Raw genomic sequence first — 19,497 nt, 5'->3', positions numbered from 1 at the left:
CACTAGACCTTCAAAGTCCAAAGCTAAGGGAAACAGCAACACTGAGTTAAAATAAATAAATATATATATATATATATATTGAAAGCAAAGGTTTCCCACTTCCAAGCACCCCTTCCACCTGCCCCATGCCTGACACCACTTGGAAACTGAGGCAGAAATCGCTTGGCAGTACCATGGAGGAACTAGTGCTGAGGTACAGCTGCAGACAGACAGGCAGGCAGGCAGACAGACAGACAGACAGACTGCCTGGGAATTGCTGCAAACTACTGCGACATAGAGGGATGGCTATGGAATAACAGATTCCTCCTGCTGCTCTGGTGGCTGTCACATTTCACACCATACCTCTCTCCTTTTCACAGGCACTCTGGCTGGATTAAATGGATTAAGAACCGGTTGATAAATATGAATGGAGTTGCAAGTTGATGTGGAAAAAGGTTTTCACTGTTTCTTTCTCTATGAATGAATCATGAACTGAAATTTCTTCAAGTGCATTAGAAATTAATTCCTGGAGACTCTTTTTTTTTCTCCTCAGGCTGAAAAGCTGAATACCCAAATTTTGTAATGGGGGGAAAAAAGGTATTTTGATTTATCTGGTAATCTCTGCTTCAAACCCTAATTTCTAACTGCAATATTCACTATGTAGATTATTAAAAAACCCAACATAACATTGTAATCTATTTCAACAAAAAAGATCTATTTATAGTAAAAAAACTCACATTTGATAGCATTTTTTTGTGTATCAAATCACTCCATCTGATCCAGTTTCCCCAGTGCTGTGCTTTTGCTGCTCTACATCTGAGAAAAAAAAATTATGCTAAGGAATTTGACTGCCTTTTTTTTTTTTTTTTAGGTTGTAGTGGTAGTGTTGTTTATCGGTTGTGTTTCTTTTGGTTTTTGGGGTTGGGTGGTTTTATTTGTTTTTTGGGGGGTTTTGGGGAGTTTTTTTTTAGTTGGTTGGTTTTTTAGCAATTACAGGCTACTGTCTGAAAGTATGGAAATGCTAGTTTACACTATCATAAACTCACAGTAGATCTTACATAGGTGGATATGCACATACAGACATTTATGGACATATAAACTTGAGATTTAATTTTCTATTGGAAGCACCTTACAAATTCATAATTGTTTGGGTCTAACTGCATGTGTAGGATGGTCAATCACTGTAAACATGCTTTGTTGTGGAATTTGTTAATTTTCTTTGCACTGAAGGTATCCATCAATTCTAGTTGAAAATATAAAAATAAATACCATGAACATAATCCCAAACTTCAGAAAGTCCCTAGCATGTACAAAGAAACTCACATATTATGAGCAAAATCTTGGGAACTTTCAGTCTTATTTTCTAAGAAAATGGGCTTATCTCATTGTCCCATATATGAATCTGTTCTGTTGTTTGTCCATCACCACCCCCTGTGGCTTTCCCCAATAAGTTTTGAACATATTACCTACTCTCAGCCTGATCTGTTAGAAGTTTTAAAGATAGAGAAAATCAGCAACAAAGAAACCATCACTGTCAGATGCAGTGAAAACTTCTCTTTTCCAAGCTGTGAATGGTATGGCAGAGCTGGGGAGACAAAGGGTAGTACAAATACAGGCCAAGTGAGCATCAAACTTGATCCAACACCCAGTGTCCTTTTGAGTGACAGGGAAAAACAGAGGTATGAGACCTGTAGGTAACTGTGGACATTATGCATGCCCAGGGACAAAAAGGGAGAATATTTGCATGGTTTGGGAGAGTAAAAAGATCCCTGAAGAGCAGAGCAAAAAGGCTTCTAGGAAGCCTGGAGGCATCTGGATAAGAGGGGTAGTTTCTGGAGAGAAGGGAAAACTCCAGGTTTTTGTGAGGAATGCAGGAGATGGTACACAGACGTTTATAAAACTGAGTTTGCTGTTACTTCGCTCACAATATTCGCCTGACAGGAGGAGAGAGGCTGCCCCTTTTTAACACCTCTTAACTCTAGCTATAGTAGCTCCAGGCTTCAGTGGGAAGGAAGTCTCTTTCAGGATAGTTTAGTACTGGCTGGAACCAGCACTTGTGTAAGCCTTGAAGGAACCCTTCCAATACACAGTATATATGAAAAAACGTAAAACAATTCAGCAACGTAAATGGTCTGACCTGTACAGGTAAGCTGGATTCACCTGTGGGATGCCTTGTAGCCCCTCCTCAGAGTAAGGTGTTCAGCAGTACAGACCGGCAAAGTTGTTAGAGAAAGGGGAGAGCCCATTATTGCCTGACACTGGAACCTGAGCTTCTACAGCTGTGCCTGCACAGAGAAAACCCTGACCTCAAAGGGGATGTGTGTCCCACGAAACCTTCTGGCAACTACCACCTCCCCACACCAACACAACTGGAAACAGAGGCACCCACAGAGCCTAGAGCAGATCAGTCACTGCGAGGTATCCAGGCTGAAATGCCCAACCAACTCTCTTCTGAGGTTTGCTTAGAACAGTTTTGGCATTAATGCGTTCTACCCAGGACAAAAACACAGCAGGGATGGAAGGCGTTAGTGGTGAGCACGGCCTTTGTGTGGTACACGCTGATAAAATGCAAACACAAAATTGCACATTGACAAGGGATGTGACAAGGGATGTCTCTCTTCCACATGCTGCTGTGCAGGCAGAAATTCAAAGTGCACAGAGAGCAAGCGATTTGAAGATTTGGAGTGTGCTGCCTCACACAGAGCAGCACTCCTTGGAAGGCCAGTAGAGAAAGAGTGAGTCAAGGTGTGGGTTTGTGTCCTGTTAGACAGCATGCAGTGAGTTCAGCTTGAACACTCTGATCTTCACATCACTGCAAGAACAGAGAGCTCAAGGCAATTCAAGAGTAGCAGCCAATGTCATAGGAGAGCAGTAAACCCACATCCTCACTTTCTTCCTGGTAACAAGTCTGTGTAGTTATATCCTTAATGTGCTTTAGATAGAGCAAGCCACAATGCAATTAGGATGTCCATATGGAGAGTCATAGCTAGTACACTGTAAATTCAGTTCCTCGCTCACTGAGAATTAATTATCTTGTAGACAAGCCATGTGCCAGTAAAATCCATTTATTACTGTATGTGGTCTTTGAGGAAGGCTGGCCCAAAAGAAATGGGGGACTGAAATTATGATTGGCAAAGGAAATGCATTGGTAAGAAATGCAGTTTTATGCCAAGTCAGTTGATTCAAAACAATCTGGCTTGGTTTTCAAACCCATTTTCCTCCCAATACTTTTAATCTTGCTAAAACAAAGTAAAATTATAATAAGAAAAAAAAGAAATGCTTTATTTTGGTTTTAGATAAGAAAAAATAGACTTTTAAAATTAGAACTAAAATTTTAATATGGATTTTTTTTTGGTGTATATGTCTCTTGTAAAAATTGGTTCTTCTGTCAAAATAAGGTTTTTTATAGATATTTATTTGATTTCACTTAACAAAACCAGATTTTTCCAAACTTGTATCTGCTATACCTTCACTGAACTCAACAAAATTGAACCTAAATGAACAATCATGACATACTATATGCTTTGCAGGAATGACAGACTTTCCTTCCTCCCTGTAATCAAAATATCACTGGAAGTAAATCTGCATCCCTACTATACGTCTATAGCAAGATTATCTTAAAAATTCTTATGATTTGAAAACTAGGTCAGTCAATTGTCCAAAAATAATAATAAAAAAAGAAAGAGATGAAGAACTGTTGGAAAAAATCCATATTTCAAATTTCAGTTATACTGCTCTTGAGATAATCAGGCTTGGGTATAGTTAATCAACCTTTGAGATGGAGATTGGGTTGTGTGTCTCTGATCTTCATTCTCTGTGATTTTAGAAAAACATATGCATGTGTGAGGGGCACTTCCGTTGTTCCTCTGATGATCTATCATATCTTTGTGGGATGGTTTTGTTTCCTGCTATGAAATGCAATTTAGCTTGCAGTGCTCCTGCTGCTGTATAAAGGTTAAAAGCTATATAGATATACATTTAATGCTATTCTTACTACTTTGAGAACTGGCTTTGAATGATGATTCTAGCACCATAAAGATTTTTCTGCATTTCTGATTGTAGTTAGAGGGCTTTTAATTACCTTTTTTTGAAACTTTGCAGTTTTTATTTTAAAAGCATAGACCAGCTGCAAATAGGACCAAAATTGTGTTGGTTGTGACAAAAAGCGGAAGCAAAGTTATGAGCATTGAAAATCAGATGAAAGATGTTTTTATATATCCTTCAACCATCCTGTGGATTCATCTGAGCACAGATTTTTTTGTGTATCACTGATCGTATATATTCATCTTTTTCCCCCACTCTTTTGCTTGTGGGTTCCATGCCAGTGAAAGGGGATTCCTTTTTTGTTTGTTTGTTTGTTTGTTTGGTTGGTTGTTTTTTTTTTTGTTAGTTTTTATTGCTCCAGAGTGGGTTTCATACCAGTCTTGCTCTTTGCCTTCTCAACAGGTAAGATGAAAAAATGTTTACCACTTTCTTTCTCTTACAAGATGCCTACCACTAGCCTTAATCATGCATCTGTTCTTCTAGGTCTCTTTTCTCCTCTGACTCATTTTAACACTTACCAGCTTCAAGGTCTGGTTCTCCCAAAACTCTTGAGAATGAAGACAAAAATCTCTCTCTCCTAAATCTCAATCCTTTGCTTTCTAACTTATTGTTAATATAGTGTAGAGCACAGGATAAGTTAGGAAAGAAAATACGTTACTTAGAATGGCCTGACCGTGTTCTGAGGGTGTTTTTATAGCTCATGTGCCAAGGTGTGGCAAAGACAAGCCATAGAAATGAAATCTGTATTACACATGATCCGAAAACCCCCCATCTTTTAAAACAATTATCTAGCCATTTTTAAAGTTTGAGCTCAGATAAGACAGATTACATCCATTTAATTCACATGCCAGCAGAATTTTGCCTCTAGTGAAACTAGGTTAGTGGAACAGCTTAAACAGAGGGGAGTTTGATGGAAAGAACCATGCTTGCTCCTTTTCTCATAGCACCATAAATATATTTTCAGAGTATAAACCATCAGGGCCCCTTCCACATGGGGTGCTCCTAGGAAAAGTACCAAGTGAGATGACTATTATTCCAATCAATATGGCACTCTGATAGAGAATGGGAAGCTCTCTAGCGTAGCTAAACTATCCCCCCTGATAAATGTTGTGAGAGCAGCGTGTCACCCGTACCTTGCCTTGCTGTATTTCCATTATCCATCAGGACAGGCCATGAAGGGAATTGCCTGAGAACTGTGTTGTTCCCTGCAATAAGCCACAATGCTAATGAGGCATAACAAATTGAGGAAGTATCATGTATAATCCTGATACCTCATTGACACCGTCACCAGTATAGATTTCAATTCACCATTTGTTGTACGCTTAACACAGACAAAGTGGGAGAGTGTAAAAGAATTACTCCTTCAGTCATTGCATTTTTTGAACAGTTGTCATCTCCAAGACAAAACTCTCTGGTAATTCCCTCTGTTTTTGGCTCCTGATATTTCTCAGGCAGGATTTGCTGCTTGTTCTTGCAGGGGGTCGACCAGACTTTGCCTTTCTCACAGTTTCAATTTCCTACTGGGATTAAGGGTCTAGAGTATTTCTGCAACAAATCAACTGAACCTAAAATAAACAAATCTACTCAACAAAATGGCTTTGGTATGTGCCTGCATTTTTGGAGCAAGCTGTCAGTCTTCTGTTAGGTGTTTCAGAGGGAAACGGAGGCAAATACAAGGTTTTAGTGAATTCTTATCAAAATTATGGCACATTTTTTAATTTGTGAGGCTTATTTTTAGGATGTGAACTGTTTCTTCAGATGTGTTTTTTTTCCAGTCATGCACCACTGTGATTCTTCCCAGAAATGGCATTTTGCATTACTTTGAAGAATCCCAGGATACCCTGCAGACAATGAATAAATAATTTGTGACTGCAAATCTACGGCAGAAAACAGTACAGATTTATCTACAGATTGAAAATCCCAGACTTTGGTCCATGATATTGGTTTTCATGTGTCCCTCTTTTTACCCCAGTAGCTCAGTGATGTGCTTTTTGGCCTGTGGACTCTCCCCAGAGACTGCTTTTCTCTGAAATCCTGGTCGTACTGATGGTGGATCTCAGGAAGATGGCTTGTCACCACACTGTCACCAAAGGGACAGGGACAAGAGACAGGTTTTCATACAGGTGGTGAGTAGATGCTCAGTCTGCCCACCAAGGGAGCTGCCCTCCAAGTCACTGTGTCCTCTGTAGGCCCTTCCTCCTCCCTGCTATGGGCTGATATCCCCCGGGTTTCACAGCCCCTCAGTTTTCCCATGGGTTCCTGTTTCCTACTTTTTGGGGCTCTTCTGCCTCTTGTTATAGAGGGAATTTGGAGACCAGGCTGATGGATCATCTGAGCAAACAATACCTCTTGAGAAGCATTACTCAGGTGTGGGGGACCCTGGCTGCCAGGAAACCTGCTTTTGCCCCAGAATATTACGTGTTACATAGGAACCAAACTATAATTACACTGTTCTTAGATAAGCAAATAACCTGCAAACCAAGACACCCAAACAAAGGAACAATCTCTGGTTTTGTCCTTCATTAAAATGCACTCACAACAGTGCAACACTAATATTCATCTGGATCACAGTTTGAATGCATGTTTCAAGTGACACATATTAACTGCTGCTTAATCAATAAATAGAGAACTTTTTCAAGCGGAGCAGAAATGTCTCCACAGTGCTGAATGCATTTGAAATAGGAAATGGGGTGAAACTTAAAGAGATATGACAAAATAGAAGACTGATAAGAGAAATCAAGTATTTGACAATTAAATATAAAGTTATTAACACTTGATAAGGAAGATTTTATTACCTACCTCTATTTGCTCCTTATGCATAGTGAAGACATATAACACCCCCATAATGATGACCACTACACAGGAGTATTGTGATAGTCATAGTAAATGTGCTGTGTAAGAGAAAGAGGACTTGAGCCTCTTTATTAAACCAGATCTGATTAGGAATTGTATTCCAGGCATGTTTGTGTTCAGCTGTGTATAATCTTCAGGTCAGACACGCGCTGCACTGAGAAGTTTTGGGGTGAAGAACTAGTTCTTGTTCCATTCAGGACTTTATTTTCTGGACAATTGCAACAGTTTGAGAGAAAAGGTATTAAATTTGGCTCAGATATAACTATTTTCATAGAAATATACTGAATTTGAAAGGTCTTTGATTGAAGTTCTTGACATGCTTTCAAATGATCAAGTGTCACAAAAAGCAGTTACTTTTGATCTCATTAACAAGTTAAGTGAACAATGGTTTAAATGTACAATAGTATTTTCATTATTTAAATTTTTATCAGCCATTTCAAATTAGAAGGTTGATTAATTTTAATAGGATTTCCACCATAAATAGGAAAACAGTTTTTGTTACCAAGACATTTTTCACTTGAAAACTCCAAAGTAAAAAGATGCTTAATCAGGTAACTAAAACAAATTAGGCCAGTCTGTACTATTAGGTGTCTCATTCATAAGTCTTCCTTAAATTAATTTCCAAGTGTTTATGGACAAGCAGAGATGTTCGACATGAAATGGCAGTGTAAATTTGTGTAAATACTTTGTTATTCATGTTAACTATAAATTACAGCTAATTTGAAGTCCTGTTTGAAAAACTTTACCACAAAAGTTGTCAGATATTAGTTAAAAAAAAAAAAAAAGAGGAGAAAAAACTCTCTTAGATTAATGTCATTGAATTTAATAAAATATGTCTACTGCTTAGAGACCTGAAGAAACTGCAGAATTTTAAGACATGATTTCTCACTTTAAAAATATGTGTTTCTATTGGCCTGACTGTGTAAGGTTGTCCTCAACTAAGCATAATTTTGATCAAAAAAGTTTAAAGGGTTAAAATAAAAATGCAAATCTAACTGCTGGACTTGTAGCATGAAAGGGTCTTTGGAAGGCAATGAAATACTGAATATCACATTGTTATCTGCTTATTTTTATTTACTTACTGGGGATTTTTGCTTTTTTTTCCTTGCTTTTCTCCCTACCTCCCTTTTTCCTTATTTCAGTGTTTCCTTCTATCCCGTACCTACTTGAAACAGAAGGACCTTTCCTGATCAGAAAAGAGTGGTTTGTGTGTTATGTTGTGTCCTGCATTTGGATAACAAAAGGAAATTAATAAGTCATGAAAGGAAGGTAATAGGTAGCTAATATATTTTGTTTTGTAAGATTATTAAGTTGATCAGCTTTTTAAAAATTAATTTTATCACTGGCATCCTGTAGCAATAAATGATCAGATCTATTACACATAATTAACTATCATTTATTATTGTACCTACTGTTAGTAATTCCACAGATAATTTCCTATTCATTATGAGCTATGACAGACATCCAGCAAGCATAAAAACCTGCATAGTGTGAATACAGTTACACCACCAACATAAGTTGAGGGGACTGGCAGCCAAAAACCCCAAAGTTTCTTCGATTTGTGCTTGAGTTTACATTACACTTGAGATTAAGCCACCTAAACTGTGCGCCCCACTTTCCTCCTCTGGGCTCTGCTAGTAACAAAGCCTACCTTTCTGAAGGGTTTTGATAGTCTCGGATGAAAGAATCTTAAGCAGAATATTATCTATTATAGTTGTGGTTTCCTAAGTCTTTGCTAGCTAACAATGAAGAGTGAGCTGCTGGAAATTGAGAAAATTTGCTTGCAAGTAATAAAGGATGTTTGCTTCAGCAGCCTTACCCCTCCTCATCTTCTTGTTTGTCGTTCTAACAGTAGGTATGAATATGCATCTTTGTTGCATTAGAGCAAGAGCTATTTGCCCTTTCCAAAAAAGCAATACATTAGTCTTCAAAGTTAACTGAAGATGTCATGTGTTTTCCCCTTTGCGTTTTTCTTTTTAAAAATTAGTTTGGGAAAGCTGTGAGATTGAATATAAAGTTGCAGGGTCTGAGGACATGAAATTCAAAGGGGGAGCACTACAAATAAAACCAGAGAAGACAGAAGCTCTCTCCCATGAACTGGAACCTCCCAATGATGTTCCTACATTTTAGTTGTTTTAAACAGAGATTTCTGCAGCAAAGTAAAAGCAAAATATATTTAAAATGGCAAATAGTAAAGAGGAGATCAAACCAGTAAAGCCTACTCCATATACAGTGATCTGCTAGTTGCAAGGTAGTACAATTTCAAAAATAATTTCAAAGCAGTGCTGGGACACATACAGAATCGCAGAAGGGGGGCTGGAATGAACTTCAAGAGGTCATCTGCTCCAACATCCCAACAACCAAAATCCAGCTCCCCACAACCATATCTAGATGGAAGATGCTTAAGGATAAAGATTCTATTACTCCTCTGGACAAACTGTTCCTGTCCTCAGGCAAACCACATTCCTAATGCTCAGATAGAATCTCCTGTGCATCTTAAAATTCACAAGTTTGTTAAATCTACTGTTTCCAGCTGGATGTTAACACTTTGTTGGTGGATTCCCACCCCCCCCCCTTAATTTTATTTAAAAGTAAATATTCTCCGTGTAAACAAGTGTCTGATTTCCTTGCAGCTACGAGCAACTCGAGCACTGATTTGATTACATAATGGGGAAATAGATCACCCATTGTCCAGCAGAAATAGTCATCACACGGCAGGTAGAATTCATTCAGGTAAAGTTTCTAAAAATTATACAGCTCTCAGAATTCATTCAGGTAAACTTCTAAAAATTACACAGCTCTCAGCACTCACTTAACCTTTGACTGTACTCAGCTGAAAGACTTTTTCCTGTTTTACGAGAGAGAGAGGAGTCCAGCCTCTTTATAGAAGCAAAATGAAATATTCCCTACAAAGGTTTTTTTTAGTTTTATAGATGGATAGGGATGGATAGGGAGTTCAACCCTCAGAAGTTCTTCACCTCCCATAAATTACACAGATGTGGGATGACTCAGGAGAGCTAGTCAAACATTTTTTGTGTTACTTCTCCATGCAGACCAAAGGAAAAAACAACCATCAAACATTCCGAAGATGTGTTTTTCCCCTTGGTCTGTCAACGCCCCATTGCAGTTTGCATGGTGTCCAGTGTTCAAGTCCTTAGAACTTCAGAGAGACGAATTTGTAACATCATAGCCCAAAAGTGTGACAACCAAAAAAAAAAAAAACCATCATCTCCAGGCCATAAACCAATTTTCTTCTGCTCTGAAACATGAAGCGTGATTATCCTTGTTGTACTTCCAAGCTCTAAATTTGGCAGGTGTTCTATAAAAAGGGAGGCATCCTCTATCTTTTCTGCTACCTTGAGACAGATTTGCCGTGTGAAGCTGCACAACTGGCATCAACATTCATGAGAGGTCTGGGTGTGACTTCAGTGAGCAAAAAAGCTTGTTTCGGTTTCTAAATTCAAGAACATTTCTGTATTATTTGGCTAAGGGAGGTACATACTCTAAGTCAATCACGAATATTTGAAGGCAGCACAATACCTAAGTCAATTCTGGCAAATAAATATTTTTGACATGTTTTTAGCCCATCCTGGGACCAATTTACAGCAATACAACAAGGTAAAGGTTTGAAAGTGGGTGCAGAGAACTTTTCAGTCTATGCACCCATTGATAATATTTATTTGTTTTCATACCCTCAAAATAATGCATATCTATATATATCTTACTTTTCATTGTCAGTACCTTCATAACACAGCTTTTTTAAAAGCTACCCAGCACAGGTTTTCCTTAAAGTCCTAAAAGCCAAAAACAAAAAAATAGAGGTTGGTAGAAGAATGTGAATGATTTAAAAATTAGATGCTTTCATCTCTTGAAATATTTCAAACATGCTGAAAAATAGATTGCAACACTAAAAAAATAAAGATATAAGAATATTTAAAATAAGTTCATTCTTTTCCCAAGACTCCGAGATCAAAATAAAATAACACAGGGCACTCCTAAAGGAGGATGGTTATCACTGGAACAGACAGAAATTCGGAAAATCAGGATTTTTGGTGGCTTCAGTTCAGAATTCGATTTTACTATTGGAGCAGTTTTGGCATGTTTTGATTTTGCTTTGTGTCCTTAAATGTGCAGAAGGAAGCATGGCAGGGACGGGTTCCTGAGGTGTTGGACAACAAATGGTAGATGCTTGAGAATCAGGAACACGATAACTTGGGCAAAGGACTGGTGACATTTTGCCAGTTTGATTTTAATACCTGGCACATCTGTGGCATCCCCAAACAGCCTGTAATTTAGCTAAAACATCATAAAGATATTCAGTGTCATAAAAGCAACATTTTATTTAACCTTCCTGTAACAACTTTAAGAACAGTAATCTGTTAGAGTAGGCTGCATGTCTGGCACATGATAGTGGATGAGAATGAGTAATCAAATCTTAAATATGTATTTGTAGCAATATTGCCTCAAAGTTTTTGCAAATATGGCTAAAAAGTATGTGATGTGAAGAAATAAAGACAGAGAAAGCAAAATAAAATTTTATTGTCCTTAACTGGGAGCTGAAAGAAGAGTTTTCCAGTACATCAACAGGTTTTTCATTTGTTGCTGCACATCACTGTAAGCCAACACAAGCAAACCAAAGCCACAGTACCCCAAATCTGCGAAAAATCTGATTCCACAATAATTGGCACACGAGGCTTGAATAGGCAACTAACTGTATTTCATTTTTAATTTATATTTTCCTGATTATCTGGGATTTTCTATGTCTTTAATATCTACTTGATATATTCTTCTGCAAAGTAAGAAGGAGCAAATTGCATCTATGCCTCAATTGTGTAAGTACAGAAGCCAAAAGAAAATTAAGAACCTCAAGAGAGGACTTTTTATAGTGCTGAAATCTACACTTTGTGGGCTCTCTGCATTGTTGGCAGGTTTCCTAAATTTCCTCCCGTATTGCTCCGATACATCCAAGTGCTGCTTGCCGCAGTTGTCAGATATCCTCTCTCCAACCTCATCCCTACATGTCTCCCAAATCCATGAATCCTCAAGAAGAGGCCTCCAAGTGCATACAGGGGGGCACACCCATATTCCCTGGCATTGAACATAGCCACTGGATGTATCAGGGGAGAGAGAAACATTGGAGAGGCTCCATCAGGAACACAGCACACATATTTTGGCCATCAAAGCCTGCAAAGTTCAACTGATGTACAGGAAAGAAAGATCACCAAGAAGATGAAGGAAATGAAGAGCACATCATATGAACAAAGACTAAGATCTTAATTCTTTCTGCATTGCAAAATGATTCTCTGAGAGTGATGACTCCTTTCTGCCTGTATCTGAGGATAAACACTAGGAGGTAGAAGAGTTCATTAGGCAAATGATAAAACATACAGTGAAAAGTTGCTGAATAATTTTGGGATGAAATAATTTTGGGCTGAAAATGAGAAGAGATTATGAACTCTCAGAGCAGTGAGACTCTGGGCATATTCTTGAAACCATTCGTGGAAACTGATTGCCTGCTCTTTTAGACAAGCCAGAAAATGGAGCCTGAGGATCCTCAGCCTTTGTCCCTCTGTTATGTATATATTTTATTATAATGGTGAGAGAAGCGAGATGAAAAAAATAAGACAAAAGAACTTTTAAATCTGTGAATCTGGATTATTCTTCTTTCTCAGATTCATAAAACAAAGACAAAATCATATCACAGTTTTGAGGGGTGGAAGAAGCACTAAGAGCTTTTTTGTCATGTTTTTCTCTAACTATTCATGTGCTCAATAACATGCTTGGCTAAATCTGCCTATTACCTGGGATGAAGGAGACCAGCTCTTGCACCATCTCACACTGATTGGCTGGCATGAGGTTGTTCTTTCCCAGACTTTTCCAGCACTATGGCTTAGTCTACAGATCTAAGACCTCTACAGATCAAACTGTTGTGCCAAAGTAACCCATTCTTTATAGTGATGACTGGATTTCTCCATGATATAAAAATGTATACGACCTGGAACACGACATTTTCTGTGTTTGAAATAAGTGCCAAATTTATGGCTGCATAAGGCTGGTTGATGTGAATTTATCTGCTGAGGAACTGATGAAGAAAATGTATTGGTGGTTACAGCAAGGGTTGGTATTCTGGTTTCTTTCCTAGGTTTTTCATGGACTCGCTAGCGTGCCCTCTGGCATGCCTAGGTACGTTCACTTTCATGTCTGTAAAATGTATTTGTATTTATCCACCTCACATCCTGTTTCAATGCAAAACCTTTAATATCTGTGAAGGAATTTGCAGAACAGCAATGTAATGCAATACATGCACTTGTGATAATTGGGAATAACCCTTTAATGGGTTAGGGTTTTATTTTAATTAGAAGAAATCCAAAAGAACAATAGTGAATCAAGCCACTTTTTAAATTTACTATTAACTTACTAATTCAACTAAGACTAGAATTTGCCCCAGTGTCAGATTCTAGAATATTCATAAATAATGACATAAATAGCAACCACGGAATTAAGCAATTAATGAGTTCTTTTTACCACATGAAAGGCCCTTATACAGACCCTTTAGCTCTTGCTAATGAGAAAACCAGACAGTTTCTCCCACAGGCAGTCTGTTAGCTTTCCTCAGGCATTTCATGAATTTTGGTAAGAGCACCCATGATACACAGGAGGTGCACAGAATGGCAGATCCTCTCCTTGGCACAGAAGGATGCCTAGAGCCAGACCAAGGCTGGCCACCAGAACAAAACTTTGCTTCACAGTTCATTAAACTTAGGTAAAAAGGACAAACTCACAGAGTCTTTGGAAACATCATTTTTTGGTGCTTTAAATTGGTCTAAATTAGATTTTCCTTCTTTTCACTAGGAGAACAGGCATGAGCAGAAGAAAGCCAATTATTTGACAACTTAAATGTGGGGGGAGTTAAAACAGTTGCTAAACAATAACGAAACTAATGTTGAATAGAATTCAATTAATATTTATAACATGCAGCAATATTAACAGCAGAAGTAACTTATTTTTGTATGTCTGACAGCTCTCTAGTTGATTAAGAATTGCATTATGATATTTTGCATATTTCCCATGCAAATAAAGTATTATTTGCAGCATTATTTTTATCCTTAATTGAGGCTTTGTTTGGAAATCACTGTTTTCTCCTCTGCTGAAGCTCTGTAAATGATCTTATTAGGGATGTGATTTTTCCCCTATCACTTTCTCACTAATTTATATTAAAAAGAATTTACATATCATGTTTATCTAAAAGTGCAAATTACAGTCTAGTTGGGTTTGTGGAAAGAACCAGTCCAGAGGATGCCTAAGTTCCACAGGAAATAATGGGAACTGGTGTTCAGTCTCGTTTCCATAAGACATCTATTTCATCTTAACACCTCTAAGAACTTCATGAAACCTGGCTTTAAGCAGCTTTGCAAAAAGATGAAGGAAAGGGAAGCAGGGAAAGGGAAGCAGAGAAAGGGGTTTGAGCACCCACCTTAGCCATTCATAATCTCTGTGGAGTGTTGTGAGCATCCCACAGCACAATCAGCCTCCCAGTAACACGTGTGCTACACCAGCATCTCACCACACACAGTGTGATGAACATTTGGCAGCCTGATGCCGTAAGGACGGCGCAGCCAAGTCCAAACAGCCTTTCTGCACCACTGCTTATCAGTAAAATGTTGCACATTCCACTTCCTACAGGGAATAATTTTCATCTCTTTTGGGTCAGACTTACTTGTATTACTCTCTGCTTTCAATTTTAAAGCCATGTAGGGATTTGACTGAGTTACTCGGTTAGGACAATAGCAGCCAAAACCTAAATGAAATATGGCTGTAATGGCAAGAACAACTAAGAATAATAACTTAGTTCATCCAAAATACAGTATCAGAGGAGGAGGGGAAGCCTCCATGACACAAGTAAATTCAAATTTCTCTGGTAAAAGCATGAGGCAATAAACAAAAAATCCTGTATTGATTCAGTATGATGATATAATAAACTTTTCTTTCTCCTACTCTAATGATTCTATGCTAAAGGTCTGCACTGCACTAGAGAGAAAACAGGAGGAAGGTGGAGGCAGACAGAGTGAACAGAGAAGGAGACAGTTTGCTGGTGGTTTTAAATATTTTTCCACCTTCATAATGATCTTTTCACTTACATCCAACAAGAAGAAAACTTGCTTCCTACAAGAAGAAAACAAAAAGGATGAATGTGGCAATGAGAACTTATCTCTGTCTCTACTTTCTTACTTTTCTCCTTGGATAAAATTCTGATGCCAGGCTGTAAAAAAAACCCCAACATCTTCCTGTTCCCAGTTTTTCATGCACTCCAGATACAGCCAGAGTGGCATGTTTTGGATCTACATCTGTATTTTCATGCTCTTTTGGCATTCCCTTTCTTCCAAGTAATTTGCATTATTTTAGATTCTGTAGAAACAGTAATTACCAAGCTCTTTAGAACTTTCTATTAAGGAATAATAATCAGATTTTCTATAAATCCCAGTAAAAAAGCTGTAAGGGAAAAAAGAAAATCACTCGGTTCCCCCTTGCAGACAAGTATAAACTCAAAGGAGCTGAATTCAAGCCCTGCTCTGTCAGAAACTTCGTTTATGACATTGGATAGACTATAGCCTCTCTCCATTTCTGCTCCCAGACAGCAGGATACTAACACTATGAACATTTCCCTTCTTGATTGCAGTGGGCTGGGTTAAGGGAAACCTTATGAGCCTTATAAGAAACCATAAACACTTTCCGCAGGACAAAAAGAGCACAATGATAAAAAATGTACCCAGAATTGTGAGGCAATAGGAAATTACTGCAATGAAGACATAAAAGTACCAAATTAAATTGCTAGTCTGGACCGTAACAGTCTTACCTCTGAAGTCTGTTAAAGCATATTTGAGAATACAATATGCACAGCCTTGGCTTGGACTAAATGCAATGCTGCTTTATCCTTAAAATATGGATGGAGCGACTTCTTGTATGTATATCCACATGTAATTGAACACATGATTCAGTGAAACGCTCCCCTGCACCCCACAGCTTAATTTTCCTCAATATATAAATTATTCTTCTAAATTATTTTCTTCTTACAGTTGTGCGTCCTCTTCTTCCTTACAGACAAAAAAAGTTAAGCTGAACAATAGTGAAAACTCTGGAGGTGAAGTTCTGCTTTGAGCAATATCTGGGACACTTGAGACAAGAATTTCAAAGGAGATGAGAGGCCAGGCTGTCCACAAACACAGCAGGAGAACATTGCTGTTTACAACACCCCTCTTTCTTTCTCTTTTCCCAGTATCCCAGACCAGCTACAGCAGGGATTGTTTTGTGGCAGGCCACGCAGAGGCAGCAATGCACCTTTCCACCTCACATCCCCGCAGTGAAACAGGCACAACTGGCCCTCCTCTTCCAAAGGAAGAGCCTAGGGGAGGCTGGCACAGTGAAGGAGGAGGAGGGGTTCTTCCTCCTTAGCACTTAGATTGGGTAAGGGGGAAAAGGACTTTCCAGTCAAACATACTAACATTTGGGCTGTAGTCTCACATATACTCCTATTCTCTTTGATAGATATATAAAAACACATATATTGAGAGAGATTCTGTTTCCCAATTATTTTTATTTTTCCCTCACTAGCCTTAAACTGCTCACAAATGTGCCCCTTATAAATAGGCAGGACCTCTCCTCAGAAGTGGGAGTACGGGCTCAAATCCCTTAAGAATAAGAACAAAAATGAAAATCAGTTTCTCATACCCATGACTGAACGCTCTTATTCCTGACCCAGGGGGTGGATGAGGGAAGGGGGAAAGCATCTCCTTTACTGAACATACAGTATTCATGGAGCCCTTCAACCAGTTTTCTTCCTCTCCAGCCAGTTACTGGGAATAGCTGCCTGAACATGCATCCCGCACACTCTCTGATCTGAATTTGGGAATGACATATCCAAGATACAGAGCAGGTCATCTCAGTACAACCTCAGGAGCCCCTGTGCCTGAGCAAAAGCTGGATTTGGAGATACCAAGCTCAGTGGTGAGAAGGGAAGTGCCTCCAGGACTCCCTGGTGCCTAAGTGAGGGCTTGGTAAATGTTTAACTCTTATTGAGGGGTTTTTAGTCCCCAGGCAGTTCCTGTGAACAGCTGTGCCAGTGAGATGTGCCTGCATCCTGTGCTGTAACAAGACTTACTGGAGAGGTTATCAACTAGTGCCTCCTCCTTCCCTTTTCTCTCATGCAGGTGGCACCTGGCTGCAGAATTTTGCTGCCTGCAGATCCATCTAAGTCCCTCTGCCAGGTTCCCAGCAGAGACCCCTCCTCCAGAGACGTGGGAACTGGAGATAGGCAGGATTTTGCACCTGTATGGCTGGGGCTGCTTCTTATCCTCCTGTCTGGAGACTTGCAGGCCTCTTCTGTCAGCCACTTGCATCTCCAAATTCTCTTTTTTGCTTGGACATATGTCTGTGTAGATGGCAGAGGATGGGGTCTGTCACTTCCCAGCCTTCCTGCAGGTCAGTGTCATGGTAGTCATGAGATCCCTAAGCACACCCCCATTTAGTGGTTTGACTACTACTTAAGGAATCCTGTTGATTTATAGTCTCAGTTTCTTCAGTTTCAATACAACTGTGTTATGTTAATAGGTGAAATGGCTTGCATGAGGCGTGAACAGCCAAAAGTGAGTTTACAGATCACACCTGAGCTAAAAATCCCTCAGGACTGTTAGTTTTTCTTTCTCCCACAGGCAGGGGCATGTTGGTGGGTAAGAGCAGTGGCTTGGGGGACAGCCATCAGAAAGTCCTCCAGGCCTTAACAGAAAGCCCTGGAAATGTGAAGAGATTCCCAGCACTTGCTGCTCAGCCCCATAGGACTGCATCTCATTGGAGTAACCAGGCAGAGGCTGCTCCTCTGAACTGACCCACATTTAATTTTTGAGATTTACCCATCCTGCTGCAGCTTGAGAGCAATGTGGGCTTCTTCCTTCTTCCAAAAGGAGATGCAGGATGGGACAGAGTGGCCAGCGAGCGGCAACAACTGTGGAAGAAATGTTAGCTTTAAGAAATTGAAGAAAGCACTTAGATCCCTCTTTGGTCATGTTTTGAAAGCGAAATGAAAGAGGCAGCCTCCTGATTTAAATTGTTTAAGAAAAAAGAGAAATACTAAGAAAAGTGCACTGTGTATACAAAAAAAAAAATCTCTAAAATTTGCCTGAGTGTAAGTATGCAAACAAGTTCAGAGTTTTCCAAATATGGACTCTATGCGAGTGAGAGGGGCATGAGCCAGGTCTCATGAGTAAACAAAATAAAAATACTAGGGGGAATGTTTTAATAGCTCCTTTTAATTCCCAGTTCAAATAGATTCCTTGCTTCATTTGTTCAAGTGAAACCATGCCGATTTGGTGGCTGTTACGGGTTTGTCTTACTGAATACACCAGGGCCTGATCCCAGGCTGTCTTACTGTGAGTCTACACCAGCAGAATTCCATGGCTCCAGGAAGGTTACAGGGAGCCTGCACATCAGCAAGCTAAAGAACCAGAACCATTATTCCCAACAGGCTGTTTTGGCAATAAACATTTTAACTACTGGAAAATCACTGTGCCTCTGACCACTGTGAAAGTACAAGATTTAAAGTTTTGCTAAGACCATACAAATATTGTATGCTGAACTTTCCCAGAAAAGCATATTAGTCTGTCAGCTAAAGGAGCTCCAAAAAGGAATGGTGACAAGGTGCTGAACGGAGATTTGGGACTCTCACATTCAGTTCCTGGCCTCGCTCTATCGCTGGACCTCAGCAATTCCAGACCTCTCTTTTCCCAGCATGGTGCCTCGGTTTCCCCACTCAGACACTGGAGATGTTGTAACTATGTAAAATGGTTGGAGATTTACTAATAGGAGCAAATTTTAGCAACAGGGGTGGAACCAATGCATTCTAGAAATCTCTCTGCTGTTGGATCACCGGATGTCTGTGTGCAGGTCAATGAACTTTGCTGGCCTCAGTGCAATCTCCTGCCAGCTGGACATATACATTTGACCCACTGTGCAGACAACTAGTAATAACAAATTACTTTTTTAAAGACTTTCTGAGATATTAAGCACTGAAAGTGATGATCCAAATCACCACAAAGAGCCAGAAAGTTGACCACGTGCAGCTAAAATTCGAGGTACCAATTCTCATTCAAATTACTGCCAATTTTCTCAACTTAAATGAATTTTAGTGACCCACACCTGCCTGAAAAACTACTACTTGTAAATGGTAAAACCACCTATGGTTTTTCAGCCTGATACTTCTCTCTTCTCCATGACTGTTTGACTAACTTGCATTTTCAGTATAATTACTCCAGAAATTGTATTTCTGAAATAGAAACTGTATTTCTAGAAACTGCATTTCTACCTGGCTCTATGCCTACTGTCCCCTTGTACAGAGAGAAATTTAGCTAGTAAACTCATTGACATTTCTTTGAGGTTTCTCAAGAAGGGTATGTAGAAAAGAAGAAAAATGTCCCAGTGCCATTAAGTACTGCTCAAACCTCATAAATAATATTTTACCAGGACCTATAATTTAAAGAGGAAGGTTAGTTACAGCAATATTTTGTCTCCACCCCACTAATATCCTTTGCTCCTCAGACACCTTTTTACCAGGTGGACAGGCAGGTTTGTAAT

The 19,497-nt window shown here is 39.2% G+C and overlaps 1 protein-coding gene across 1 annotated transcript in view; it reads left to right on the top strand.

Moving 5' to 3' along the window:
• Window positions 1-16,326, top strand: part of LOC116995623 (fibulin-1-like) — a 46,843-nt gene extending 30,517 nt beyond the window's left edge. The window contains exons 4-5 of the mRNA XM_033058479.2: window positions 6,324-6,390; window positions 16,151-16,326. Of these exons, the coding sequence (XP_032914370.1) occupies window positions 6,324-6,390; window positions 16,151-16,326 (243 nt within the window). The remainder of the gene's footprint in view (window positions 1-6,323; window positions 6,391-16,150) is intronic.
• Window positions 16,327-19,497: the final 3,171 nt, after the last annotated feature.

This window comes from Catharus ustulatus, chromosome 4 (genome assembly GCF_009819885.2).
Source record: "Catharus ustulatus isolate bCatUst1 chromosome 4, bCatUst1.pri.v2, whole genome shotgun sequence".
Classification (NCBI taxonomy): Eukaryota; Metazoa; Chordata; class Aves; order Passeriformes; family Turdidae; genus Catharus; species Catharus ustulatus.
The sequence above is the reverse complement of the archived record's forward strand: the minus strand, read 5'-3'. Positions and strand labels throughout refer to the sequence as shown.